This window comes from Ischnura elegans, chromosome 10 (assembly GCF_921293095.1).
Source record: "Ischnura elegans chromosome 10, ioIscEleg1.1, whole genome shotgun sequence".
In the NCBI taxonomy this organism is placed as follows: Eukaryota; Metazoa; Arthropoda; class Insecta; order Odonata; family Coenagrionidae; genus Ischnura; species Ischnura elegans.
In genome coordinates this window covers 94,035,750-94,049,942 of record NC_060255.1, presented here as the reverse complement: position 1 = coordinate 94,049,942, position 14,193 = coordinate 94,035,750, and the positions used below count along the sequence as shown (strand labels likewise).

At 38.3% G+C, this 14,193-nt stretch overlaps 1 protein-coding gene across 1 annotated transcript in view; it reads left to right on the top strand.

Moving 5' to 3' along the window:
- LOC124166708 (rabenosyn-5) overlaps positions 1-14,193 on the top strand; it is a 34,246-nt gene that overhangs the window by 1,671 nt on the left and 18,382 nt on the right. The window contains exons 2-5 of the mRNA XM_046544362.1: positions 2,640-2,774; positions 7,520-7,660; positions 10,849-11,013; positions 12,204-12,439. Coding sequence (XP_046400318.1) covers positions 2,640-2,774; positions 7,520-7,660; positions 10,849-11,013; positions 12,204-12,439 — 677 coding nt within the window. The remainder of the gene's footprint in view (positions 1-2,639; positions 2,775-7,519; positions 7,661-10,848; positions 11,014-12,203; positions 12,440-14,193) is intronic.

Genomic DNA, 14,193 nt, shown 5'->3' with positions numbered 1-14,193 from the left:
CCCTAAGGTATGGCTCTTGATACATTAGACTCGACAAAAAAAGCCATTACCCAAAAAATCCAGGCATCATTTATCAATGTATTCATATCATAAGAGATACAAAAACAGATTAATTCTCTTTAGGCAGCCAGCTGATAAATCGGATTTTGAGTCTCGGACAAAATGTACTGGGGCCAATATATCAGCTCCTTTGTAAACCATTGTTGAAATTGGTGTAATAAATTATGTACATTAAAAATAAAATGTTTAATATTTAATCAGAATTTTAAAAATTGCAATGAGATTTTTAAAAACTTCATGTTTTTTTCCTGAAGTAAATTCAATCTGCATTTCTCACTGGTACCCGAGGGAGAAGGTTCGCACTAGAGGCTGGCAAGTGATTGCAAAAGCGAACTCACTGTGGCTGCTACTGTGAGTGTGTGCTAGAGATTGAGGGACAGGGGTGCCCACTTACAAAAAATATTGGGGGGAGCCCAAACCGGGGGCCTTGCCCCGGTAAATTTTATAAGTAGTGAATTTTAAGTTTTTTAAGCATTTTATAAGATTCGTATGATCAACATTAGAACCCTGATCACTCGAATCTCAATATTTATCTGGGCCCTCCGGGGAAAATCGACAAGCCTGACACATTTTTTCCTCACATCTGTAACGAATTTTTGTGGGGGCTCGGGCCCCCTCAGGCTCCATGGAGTCGGTGCCACTGTAGAGGGAGGACATATTCCGAATGTTCCCTACTGTATTTCATTAATACTTTAAAGGTCTCTGACTGTCTCAGAGACTGAATACCGGCAAACTGAGGCATCCAGCTGCGTGACCTATTCTGCCTATGGACATAGCCTAAGAAATTAGCAGTCCATAGGCAAAATGGTGGGGAAATTTGCTCCAGGGAAAACCCCTAATACAGACCCTAATTCCTGCTGCCACCCCCAGACTTCGTTGCGGAAGGGTTGATTGAGGTGGTGAAAGTAGAGAGCTGAATGCCAGCTAGAGATACAAATGCCGGTAGAACCGTCACGGTTGGCCTCTTCACAATCTGGTTGCCTTCAAACATAAACTCAAGAGGCCTGAATGGGGCCTGAGTTCAGATTTGCTGTCAGGTCTCTAACAAGCACAGGGGGGGTTGATGAGGACCCTCTCTCCGTTCATTAATAATAAATAATATTTTATTAACTCCGTTGGGATACAATTATCCATGGGTTTCATCAAGATACAGAGAGACATAAAAGAATCACAAAACACAGATTACAAAATATCATTAAAAAAAAAAATTCTTGAACACTAATAACATTTATAAAATATCATTAAAAAATTCTTGGACACTATAATAACCTTTGTTACATAGCAAGCTTCTCAATCTATTCTTAAAAACCTTTGATGAGGTAAGGGATTTCATATCAGAGGGTAGCCTATTGTAGATTGCAGCAATCGAGTGATATGGTCCCTTCTGACATTGGCTAAATGAATACAGATAACTGTGAATGTCACTTTTTGATCTAGTGTTGTGACTGTGAAAGTCAGAGTTAACTCGGAAGTAATACGGATAGCACTTCACAAACATGGCACATGAGAGAATGTAAACACATGGAAGTGTGAGGATCCTGAGGGGCACAAACAGTGGCCGACCACTTGTTCGTATTGGAACTTTACAGATGGCCTTAATGGCTTGTTTCTGTAAAGAGAAGGCTTTAGCTGCAGTAGGGGAGTTACCCCAAAACATGATACCATATGACAATAGTGAGTGTACTTTGGCTAAGTACACAGCTTTTAGAACATATATAGAAACAAGAGGAGAGAGTTTCCTTATCATATAAATACCTACTGAAAGTTTCTTATTAATTTCAAAAACATGAGTTGACCAGTCAAGAGTGTCATCAAGCTGTAGACCTAATAATTTCACAGTGGACGAGGTGGAGAAATCCGAATGAGGAGGCAGAGTAGGAATCTCATGAGAGAACTTGTTGCGAAAGAGAATACAAGTGGTTTTAGCCTCATTCAGAACCATTCTGTTAGGGTGGCACTACTGTAAGATCTCATCTTTTGTAGTCGAGGCCAAATGATCCAAGAGAGGTAGAGTATTAGCGGATAAGAGATTAGAAGTATCGTCAGCATACATAACAGTGGAGCAATATGCATAAGAAAGACTTATTTTAAGGCCAGAAATGCCAGTTTTTTAAGTAGAAACATCTTGGAAAAAATTCTGTTGTGTAATATTTTGGTATTTCAGCATTCTTTTTTTATTTAACTCTTGTTATATAAATTTTTAACTACACTAAGATTTTAATTGCTACATGGTTATTAATTTGAACAATTACCTGTCTCAAAGCTGATATTTTGGCTAGTTGCATTTCAGAGTGAGAAGCTAAAGCCATTTTATCAGCCCATGGCACTAAGAGGGTAAAAGAAAAATGAAATAAATAGTTTTTGCTGTAGCTTGTAAAAAATGAATAATTGAAAAAATGTGTAAATTACTTTTTACAGTCAGAGAGGGAACTCTCTTGCCAGTGGTGGGTGCATACCAAAAAAATGCATATATCACGTAGTCAATGCTGTGGAAACCTTCAACCTAATCTCTATGTAAATTTTTGTTTGCAAAAGTTTTCTGGTGTGTTACCATTTTTATTTTTTACTCTTCTTTACAGATCTCTTTGGGAAAGCCAAGAAGAAGATTTTAAAGCAAGATAGTCCAGAACATGAGAGCGGTTCAAGTCCTTCTCAAACACCAAATCAATACAGAACTAGGTCTTCTGCCTTGTATTCAAGTTACCAAACTGTTGGTGAGTGCATGATATAAATTAGATCCTTTATTGCACACAAATTTCTCATTACTTATTTGTTCACTTGGGCTTTGATTTTTATATGGGAAAATACATGTGAATTATAAAAAAAGACAGATAATTATTGATGAGCTCGTTCATTACTTTTTGTTCGTTGTGGTTCGTGATAGAGTTTGATAATTGAATGTGGGGGGATTTCATCTCAAATCAGGCAGAGGGGTGTCAGGTGAACATCACCGATTTCTCTGAAACTTATATATGTGAAAGCAGTATCCTTATGATGAATAATGATGCCTTTATCTCGGCTCAGAACTGAACCGTCATTAAGTTACCGTCCTTTGAACATTGCGGTGTCAGGCCTCAGAGTAAAAAATGAAAAATCACATAAATGTTGATTACTAAGGAACCATGGTCCGTAAAGCAGTGGTTACAGTTTCATTTTGAAGAGAATTCATTTATGCACATTATGGCATAACTTGCAAGCCATTTGAAGCAATAAGAAATAAATAAGACTTGTTTAAACAATAAAATTTAGTCATTATTTAACAATTTATTACTAATGAAGGCCACCTTTTATTTTCTTTAAAATTTGCACTATCTGCCTGATTTGAGATGAAATGGCCCTGTGAACCATATTTTTCTCAATCTGTCTCCTACTTCTCGGGGTATTTGCGATGAAAAATTTATGGCCTTCACCCTCTCTTATTTGAGTTGATGACATCATGACGACACCATCTCTCATTGTCAGCCACTCCTCAGTGTCGCTCATGGGCCTCCTGTTGTTCGTTGTCGTTTACACTCTGGTAAGCGATTTATTCCTCCTCAATGAAAATTTCTACATTTAGGGGGAAACGAGCCAGAACCTTAGTGACCTCCCAGACTAATGAAAAGTGGGTGGCAGCTTGAGCACTTTTTTTGTTTTAAACTTCGTATGGGAGAAGGATAAAAAAAAGATTTTCATGAGGTAACTTATCTTTCTTTTCCTTACATGGAATTCCTTTAACAAATTGCGATTTTGGATTTGAGTGAAAGGCCCCTTTATATACCGTATTTCTCCGAATATAGTGCCCCCTCCCCCCCTACTTTTGAGGCTTCAGTTTCGGGAAAAGTTACAAAAATGCATTTGAATATTGTCCCCCCCTTCACTTTCACCATGGGCATTTTTGAAAAAAAAGGGGGGACTATATTCAGACATATACTGTAATATATCCTTGATATATGTATGTAATTGGTTCTTTTAATGTGGATCTTTCGCACCCATTCCATTGAAAACTGAGTCGTTTAAAAAGATGAAAAGGTAGGGCAGAGGAACATTTGGGGGATCTGACAGGGTTAAGTGGTAGATGGATAATCCAACTAACTGTTAGTGGTATAGAACAGGCAAGAGGAGCAATACGACCTCAACATTGAAAGAGATAAGTACTCTCCAATGGCCTTAATGTTAGTGATCACATCACAGGTACAAAGCAAATCAACATTCATCATTCAACGATCAAACTCGTCAAACCAACAACCATTCAACATTTTTTGATGTGAGGAACTGACCCTCAGCTGTGTTGAGAAGGAAATCTTTGATTTCCAAACGCCCCCCCTTATCCGTCCCATATACAGTGCAACCTCAATGAAACGAGTTCCCACGGTGCTCCAATAAACACTCACTATAGCGAATTGTCGCTTTACCGGAGGTGGAGCAAATAATAGCCAATATACCTGTTGCAAACAGTTATACAGGAACAGGAGTGGTGCGGCAACAGATAAATTATATCCGATAAACGTGAGTATAAATCCAGACGAAAGGCGATGTTTCTTTGAACCACTAAATTTCCTTACTCAAACAACGACTAACTATTCAAACAATTTATAAGCGCGGCTCTGAATAAAAATCATGCAAAGCATTATTTTGTCAATCATTATGCCAATGCACAACCGACAAAGCCATTTTTCTAAGCACTTAATTAGTGCATTTACGAAATAATTCTATTATTTTAGTATTTTCCACTGAAAATTCAAAAATTAACTTATATAACTGTATCGCGGTTATTTAATGCCTCAAATGTTTCCATTGGTGTATGTTTATTGTTCCTGTATGTTAAGCGGCACTTTAGCGGTACGTTAAGTGAAATAACGTATTGCATTTGTTTCTGCAGTCGAAAACAGTGGAAGGTTGTGTAATGTTCCTGCCTTGGAAGACTTTTTCTATCGTATGTATCAATATCTTCACCAAAATGAACTACTTATTTATCGAACGACCGTTTACTACATGAATTTGAGACTGAGCACTCCATGTTAACTTCATTTCTAACAGATAGCAAGAAATTGCAGAGATAAGGGACTCCTGGTGAAGGTTTTCCGGCAATCTCTCCGGCGAAACTCTCGCTGTGGCAAGTGCCAACACCAAAAGGGCCTCGTAAAAACAAATTTTTTTACATGCTTATTATAGGGTCAATGAGGAACTTGCAAGGGTCGTAGATTGCTCTAAAAACTATTTTGAATGAGTAAAATGGATATATTAGCTCGCAAAAATACCTTCAGTTTCTCCATTCAACATGAAAAGAAATAAAAAAATTGCATTTAAAATCGAGAAAAATTTCTCTGAGCCGACCACTGCGCGAAGACACCCGAGCGTTGCCGAGGCCAGGCGTGACGTCATAGGTGCCTAAACAACCGTAGGGAGTTGGGAAATACGCTGAGCACATGGTGTAAAATTTGTTTTGAGGGAGTATTTAGCCGCTCATCGTCACTTTATTTTGTTCTGTTATTCTTGGGCAAGTTTTCCTATTGCTATTGTGCCACGATTATTACTTGGGATATTAATAATGCGACATCGGGATGATGAAGTACAAGCGTTTCACTTCGTATGTTTTAGTTATCAGAAAAATGGATGATAACGTTGCCACTCGTTCGAATAGTACACCTGAAATTCATCTACATCTACATAATACCCTGCAAGCCACCTAAAACGCGTGTGGCATGGGGTGTTAGGACACCAGCTTTTTTTTAGGACACCAAAAATTGATGCCACGACCCTCATAGAATTTCTTAAGACAAATTATTTCTGTACGTCGGCGGCAAATCGAGATGTAAAAGAAACTTGTAATACTAGAGGATAACGATCGTTAGCTGTGCTGTTGAATTTGGCAACGCCGAATTAGCGGAGAAGGTAGTCCTATCCGTCCTACGGTACGAATTCACAGCAAAACAGTCTGCACACAATCCACATGTGAGATCGCGAATCGGTTCCGCTGCCAACACACACAAGCCACAACCTATTTCAATAATATAGGTAAATCCATAAACAATATACTAGCATATACCATAAAAATATGGTGGGAAATAGGCAAATACTCTTATCAAAAACTGGAAGTCACTGTCACATTCTTATATTCATCACGTACAACTTACAATAACAGAGCTCGTTATGGTGGAAACAACTATTTATTCACTGATTTAAACCCTTAAATTAGCCCACACAAGTGACACAGGTGACTTTTCTCACTACTATTCGTTGAAATAATGGAATAACAAACTTCACACACAGTTTTTATTTCAATAGCTTGATCGTGAAATGTCATATCTACGGTGAGCAATGGAGGCTAACACGCCACTGACAATTTTTACACTACTGTTAGACATTTATCGATAGCGTAATAGCACTTTTCACAATTCAATCACGATGGAACACTGATAACTCTTGGCCAATATTTTTCAACCTTGTCAAACTTTGTGCATTACAACCACTGGCACTGTGATTATTATCAGTAGCATAACGGGAGATGTCACGCTGAAAATAACTCTATTTTGGCACAAAAATGTTCCTAGATGTCTTCGATCAGCGAGCAAAAGTTGCATTGACTGGAACTCACCCCATAATACAAGCACAGACAGTCCTAAACGACGAATTCTCCTGTACCTACGAATAAACGGATGAAGTTATTGTATATGAAAGCATATCGGACATTAGTAAACATCAAAATCGTTCTAATTACATACCTTAATGAATGATATGCCGTCGATAACATCAACTTACAATTAACGTATCCCCCTTCCAACGGCCTTGGCTCAGACTCCTACAACGATGTTATTTAGGCATTGTAAAATTTTTGGTTTAACTACTCCAGTTTTATATTTTATGCCCTTACTCAGATATACATGCGGTTTTCTTTGTTGTATTCAGAAAATAATTTTCTGTCCGCCTGTGAAATAAAAAAAATTCATGCAAGTTCCCCATTGACGGTGCATCGGCTACCTCTAGTAATGGCGGGGGTCTCGCAATAGCCCGTACTCGCTTTAACGAGGTTCCACTGTATGTTTGTATAGCAATCGAAACATGTGTTGTGAGCTGTTAAAATAAAATTAGTGGGCAGTATGATATCTTTGTTATCACTCAAATGCTAGAGTAAATATGGGGAGCATGGTAGTCAGGGGGAGAGTGCTTGGCTGCTGATCGAGGGGGTCCTGGTTTCAAATCCCGGGTGAACACTTCAGACACCCCTAAACAAAACCTCAAAGGGTAAGGTGGTCCAGGGAAAGGAACTGTGGCCCCCCTATCCTGAATGTGTGAAATTTCTTATGAATTTGGCCTAGTCTGGAGTGAGCTCTACCCTCACCTTACCAAAAACAACCTTTGAGTTAAATCACTGAGTAATTTAGAGTAGATTAATATTGGAATTTTTTGTAGATAAATATATTTGTTGTCATATGAGTATTTATTTACAGCATAGATTTATTTTTTTTTCATGGTTTAGGAGTCAGTAGAAGTCACATGGGATATTTTCACCACATACGCAACTCCAGAGTTGAGCGTTATGCGGCTGAAACTAACAAACTCTTGATAAGGCTGGACAAATTGCTCATTGAAATGCCATCTGATCCAGTCAAACGTAAAGGTATGTTAATGTGTATGTACTGTTAATTTTTCAGATAGGGACTGCTATTAACATCTGAATTTGGGCAAACAATCACATCAAATGGTTGAAACTTACTTTATTTCCTTCTTTTTAATTACAATAACAGGAATAAATATCATCATCAGCTGCAGGGTTCCCACTCAACCGTGAAAACCAATAAAACCGTGAATAAGCCGTGAATTTCGTCTATCGTGAAATGACCTGAAAAAAAGCCGTAAATTTAATCGTAAAACCTTAAAAATCTCTCAAACTTGTTTTTAGAACTACGATTGACAGATCAAAAGAAAAATCGAACCGTCGATCATTATTTCAATGTCAGTCACACGCAGACACTGTCCATGAATTTACCTGCACACGTATAATCGAAGCGAAATTATTAGTCCGTGTGCCATGATGACACACACACATTGACTGTAAGCCTGTACCAAATCCGGAAGACTAGTAATAAAAGTGTTCATTAACCATGGCGAAAATTCAGGCATTTTTTAATTTCCCTGGTACCCTGGTCCCTCCGTTTTCCCGTTCACAACCTTTAGCGTGAGCTGAATTTTGCAAATGATATGTGACGTCAGGTGAGATGGCACTTTCATTGCTGTGTTTTCATTCACGGCAGCTGTCATGGTTGATAAATTTTTAATTAACGTGCAGCCGATGATCGTTAGGTGATCAATATTTCTCCCTATAATGGTTTATCTACAAACCGTGAATTTGAAGGCAATTAGACCGTGAAAACCTGGAACAAACCGTGAATTTTATATTTTAGTTTGTGTGGGAACCTTGAGCAGGTTTTTTGCCTTACGCTGTTAGGTGTCCTCAGTCACCTCCACCTCATTCCGTCCAATGCCTCCTCTTTAGTTTCCCTGTTGCTTCTTCCTAACCTCATCCCGTCTGTCATCTTCAGCCTTCTTCTTCCTCTTCTCTTTTCTCCTTCCACTGTTCCCTCAACTGCTGTATTTAAAATCCTCTTAAAATATACCCAATCCAATTCCCCTTTCTCTTTAGTGCAGTTCTTTATCATGTCCTTTCCTCCCCAACTCTTTCGAGCCCCTCCTCATTCCTCACTTAATCCACTCACTTCACTCTCTCCTCCACACCCACATCTCAAAACCGTTGATCCTTTCCCTATCTCCTCTTCCAAAGGTCAACGTTTCGCATCCGTACAACATTACTCTCCACACGTAGCATTTCACCATTCTCTTTCTCAGCCCTAAGTTCATGCTTCATATTCGTCTTATAGAAATGTTATTAAAACTCACCTGGCCATTGGTCAAATAGGGATCCGGGGTGGTGTGGTGGCTTGGAAGTTGGTGGAGAATATTTTTTCATTAAATTGAAGGCGCAGTAGAAGGCTGAGTGTAACGATTTGAATATGATTTAAGTTCAATGCCTTCCCTCGCTTAATATTTCCATTTTCTGTGGCAATAAAATTGGCAACATTTCGAATCAATGTAGATTCAGTGTTAGTCTCACCTTTCGGGTACTATGCCATCACATTGAGCCCTCTTTTTTATATATAATCTACGTTTAAATGGTATTAACTGCCGTCGGCCTTGATGGCGGCAGGATAAAGGCCTTGCCTGCCCAATAAGAGGTTGAGGGTTCGATTCCCACCTGGGTAGGTCGCCCCTACCTATAGCATTCAAATTTTAAATTTGTTGCACACCCTGATGTAGTACAATGGTCAATGGAATGCCAATCTAATTGGAAATTGAACCCGTTTGTATTCAATTGGCACATCTGTCGGAATAATAGGGATTTGTGGTAGTAATACATCTCCTTAGGACATGCCATTCATAAATTATGGTGATAGAAAGAGATTTCAAATGACATAAACTATACTGATGGTCGTCAAGGGGACAGTAAGCCAAAAATGCTAAAATTTCAGCTCTTTTTGGATGTTTTTTTCTTAATTTACCGTAAATCACGTGGAAAACTAAATTTGATTGCAAGAATAAGAATGTGCATCACGGGCCCTGAAGAAGAATGAAAAATAGTTTACAACGTATTATCTCTTCCATTGAACATACACCAAATTTCATAGGAATCGGTCCAGCCGTCTCTGAGGAGTTTGTCAACAAAAAACCATGACACAAGAATTTAATGTACAGTAGATTCCGTTTAATGGGTCCACTGGTTACTTGGGGCAGCCGCTTAATTGGAGCAGATCTTGAAGAACAGAACCCAATAGAGGAATATCCCAGAGTATTCTCTGCTTAATTGGGACAGCATGCCGCTTTATTGGGCCATGAGTCAGCATCATAGACTATACTAGCGACGAAATTAATTTTTTTTTTTCAGAATACTATTTTTTATATTTTCCTCCTTTGATCTACTCTTATTTTTCACAAATGTTCCTATTCTTGCCCTATTTTGAAAGCTCTTATTGTTATACTATCTGCAAGAGGATAGGACTTAGTAAAAGACATTCATTCAGCTTCGCCCGAGGCTGTGAAAAATATTTTTAACTAAATTGTTATAAATCTTAAAAATGATTATAAATTAACTAAACTCGCTGATTTATTAATCAAATTATTAGTTTTATAAACTTATGTTGCATTATAAACATTCTTTAGTCTTCTTTCTATCATTTCAACGTTTGTTTATGCCCATATACAGGATAGTTCGCCTAATTGAGGCAGCCCCTTATTTGGGGCAAAGTGCACAAGTCCCCATATGTCCCAATTAACCGGAATATACTGTATTAGATGTGCACTCTTGAATCAGCCAGGGATGAAGTGGATGTTTTATTTGCATTAAAAATTCTTAATTATTTATTAATTGCTCTGATTTCTTGATGACATTAAACTTTTCCATTCCTCCAAGGAGGTCTAGAGCAAATAACTGTTGTTTTTTGAACCCTTCTAAACGAGGTGTTGAGAATAAAACTATTGTTTATAGGTTATGAGAACTTTGTAATAACAATCCTACATTGATCTACGCTTCATCAAGTAAAAAATCAAAGATAGTGTTACACTATGAGTGAATATTTACTGAGATAACAGTGTTAATTAAATCTAAATTTGAGACATTATTTTAAATAATTTTAAGCTACACAAAACATTGTAATTTATATTTATGCGTGGGGCTTAACCTGTTGAAACTTAAATAAATAAATGTATTATTATAATAACCTGCTGTATTCTTCAATTTGTGACTCTATCTTACAGCTCATGAGCAGCAGGTGGTTCCGTGGGTAGAAGATGCAGATGTTCGCCTCTGCCCCAATTGTGCTCGGCCATTCCACATATTAACTCGTCGGAAGCATCACTGCCGTCTCTGTGGTGCCATTATGTGTCATGAGTGTTCAGAGTTCATCACTCTTGCCGTAGCTCGTGAGTCTCTCTTCTGTATTAAATGTGTATGCATTTCAAATTCATTGAGTTAATTCATTTCAAATTTCAAATAAATTTGTTCAACTTTAAACTCAAATATATTGGTTACGTGAAGGTACACGAAAGAAAAAATCTGGCATGTGGTGCACAATTTATTTGAGAATATGTATGCGAAGTTTCAGTTTATTGGAACTTGGGTCACGCTCTGATATAAAAAATAAGTGGTATAAGTAATTGTGTATATCCAGGAAAATGTGTGTGCATCCATTATTTTTAAGTGCTGTTCTTTGATGGCAGAGTGTAGCTGGACGATAATGTTGTTTGCCTTGACCCAAAAATCTGAGGCCTTATGGGTGGAGTCCCCAAGATGTAGTGGCTGGAATATCCAAATTCCATCGTCATCTTTTTGGAATTAATAGACATGTTTTTGTGTGCCCCTATGGGATATGGGATACTATGAAAATTTTCTTATGTAACATAGTTTGGGCTGCCAATACGCCTGTCTAAATGCATTGATCAGAATGTTATATATTTGCCATCCAAAGCAATGTGTTACATAGATTATTTTAAATTCTATGGTTAATTGAGGAAATCTTTGATGAAAGGAAGTTGAAAGTGAGACTTATTTGTTTTTTTAATTCTGTTTCAACAAGGGATGGTTTAAGTTGGACTTCAATAGACTACCTCTATTTTGATAATCCTTATCAACTATCTTGCCATTGATTATACAATATCTATCACCTAAGTGATTGCTATTAAATCTTTGGCAGTTGACGTCAAATGTATTACATGTCAACTCTACCAGTTTTTGTCGTAATGACATTTCTATTTGTTCTTGAAAATTCCCCTCTTGACAAAGATAAGTTTATAGTGCTATATTGCCAGCTATCTGTATTATTTGTGGTTTTTCTTTTTCTATTTTCTGTACTGTGGTTGTTCATACTCACGTCAATATCTTTGTTCATATTTATTTGATTATAGGAAATAAAAGTACATTTTGTGGTGAAATGATTTTTAAGTCTTGGCGCTCTCATGAATATTACCCTGGGCTTATAAATACATTTGTATTATATTATCATTATTATTAATTTTACCATTAAGAGGCTGGCTTCCTCACTTGTTATCGAATTACCGGAATTATTTTTTTTTCCTGTATAATTTCTGTCATCTCTTTTTGATTTATTCTGAAGGTAAATTGACCAATCCAGCCTTTGGACTCCATCGTCCCCCGTTGGCATCGGATGTTTCCAAGGATTCTGTGCAACAGCAGTTGTCGTCACCGTCCTCATCTCCTGCCCTCAACTCATCTGCACTTCGCCGGTCCGCGTCCAACTCAAGCCTCGGCTCCGCCCTCTCTGCGCCTCTCCCTGGTCTTGGCCCCTCTTCCGAGCCATCCCGTCTAAGACTGTGTCCACATTGCCGTAAAGTGAGTTGTCAGAAGTGAATGTTTTTAATTTACAAAAGTCTCTCATTTAAAGTAATACCCCTTCTAAAATATCTAAGGCAGGTGAGATATAATGGAAGAACATCCTGAATTAATGACAAAGAAATGGCACATTTCCACAAGCTTATTGCATACCGTACAACGCGTTTCGACCGTTAGGTCAATCTTAAGGACACTGCGATGATATCAGTTTCTGGAGCTGTATGTATTCTATTTGGACGAGTGGGGGTGGGAAGTGGATGGGGAAGATAGAGGGAGGGGAGGGCGAGATATGTCATGGGGTGGCAAGGAGTGGGCATTGGCCCATGAATATCTGCTCGTTCAACAAGAAATTGCCTCCTTCTTGCACAATTTCCAACCTTTCTGGTACATCCAGTCTCTGGCCTTTCCCCTCCTCATGGGCAATCTCTGGGTTAAATTAACCTTGCATGGTTCTCTTCAAGGAAATGTTTTGCCCTAAGAGAGGTGGAATCTCTTTTTTTCACTGCATTCTCTGAGCTCCTTTATGTGGGTAGTGAAGCTCCAGCCTGTCTGTCTGATGCACAATTTGTCACAATCATTGCATATTCTTATATCCCGACTTATTAAGCTGATTAAATTCTCACACTCTTTTTGATGCATGTCTATTGTTTTGACCGATTCCATTCCCGATCTATGCGTCCTCTTTCTTTGATTCTTGGGTATTCTTCATTCAGTCTTATTCACCTTTTTTGGTTGATGTGTGAGTCTCTGGAACTTTCCACTATGCCCGCACTGTGCTGATTTTGATGACGGTGGGGAGTGCATTTTTGATACTGTGAGCTTTTCTGAAAAGAATTCCACTATGCCTGCTCTGTGCTGATTTTGCTGATGGTGGGGAATTCATTCTTGCTAATAGGTGCGTGTGTGCTTTTCAGAAAAGAATGGTGCACCAGTGGAAAGCTATTACACATGAAGGGGAGGCTGTCAGATGCCACAAGGCCTTAAAAACTGCATGCATCATTCTACAACCAGCAGTCTCAAAGTACACTCCTTGCAGCAAACTCCATATCTTTCATTTCTCACCAATTCTGTCTCCGAAAGGACCACCTTTGCAGTCCGGAATCCCTCAGCGTCAGTCAAAGATCCTAAGTCTGAGTCGCCCCTTGTCCAGCTGTTCATGAGTGGACACATTAACTTGGACAACTTGGCATATTATTCTATCTACACCTGACTGTTGAAAAGGGGGAAATTTATCTTTTGTATGGCAAAGCAGCTTTTCCAAGTTAACTGGATGGTAAAATCAAGTTTTAAGATTATTTTCAAGGATACTTTTATCAAGGTTTTAGGAAGTGTCACCAATAAACTGTACTTTGCACCACGTTTTGCTTTTGGGTGGGAGTAGTTAGAGGATACACAAATTTTCAATCAAAACATGGCATTATTTTTTATTTAATAGTCTGTAACTCGGTAAAACACCCGTTCAACAAGCCTCCATATAGCAAAATTTTACAAAGACCTCCTTGCAACGTAGACATTGCTGCAGTCCCAGGCCCTTCCCCTGCATAATGCATGGAGGAAAACCTCCTGTAACATACCTCCACTATTACCAGATCTCCCTATAACAAAGTCCACATGTGGTTTCCAGTTGGGAAAATGGCCACTCTATAGCAAAATTTTTGCTTGGCAATTATTTTCCCATTATATCGCTCACCTCTTTTTTCTTCCTAATCTTACTGTTAAAATAATGTTACTTGTGCTCATCAAATTATTTTATA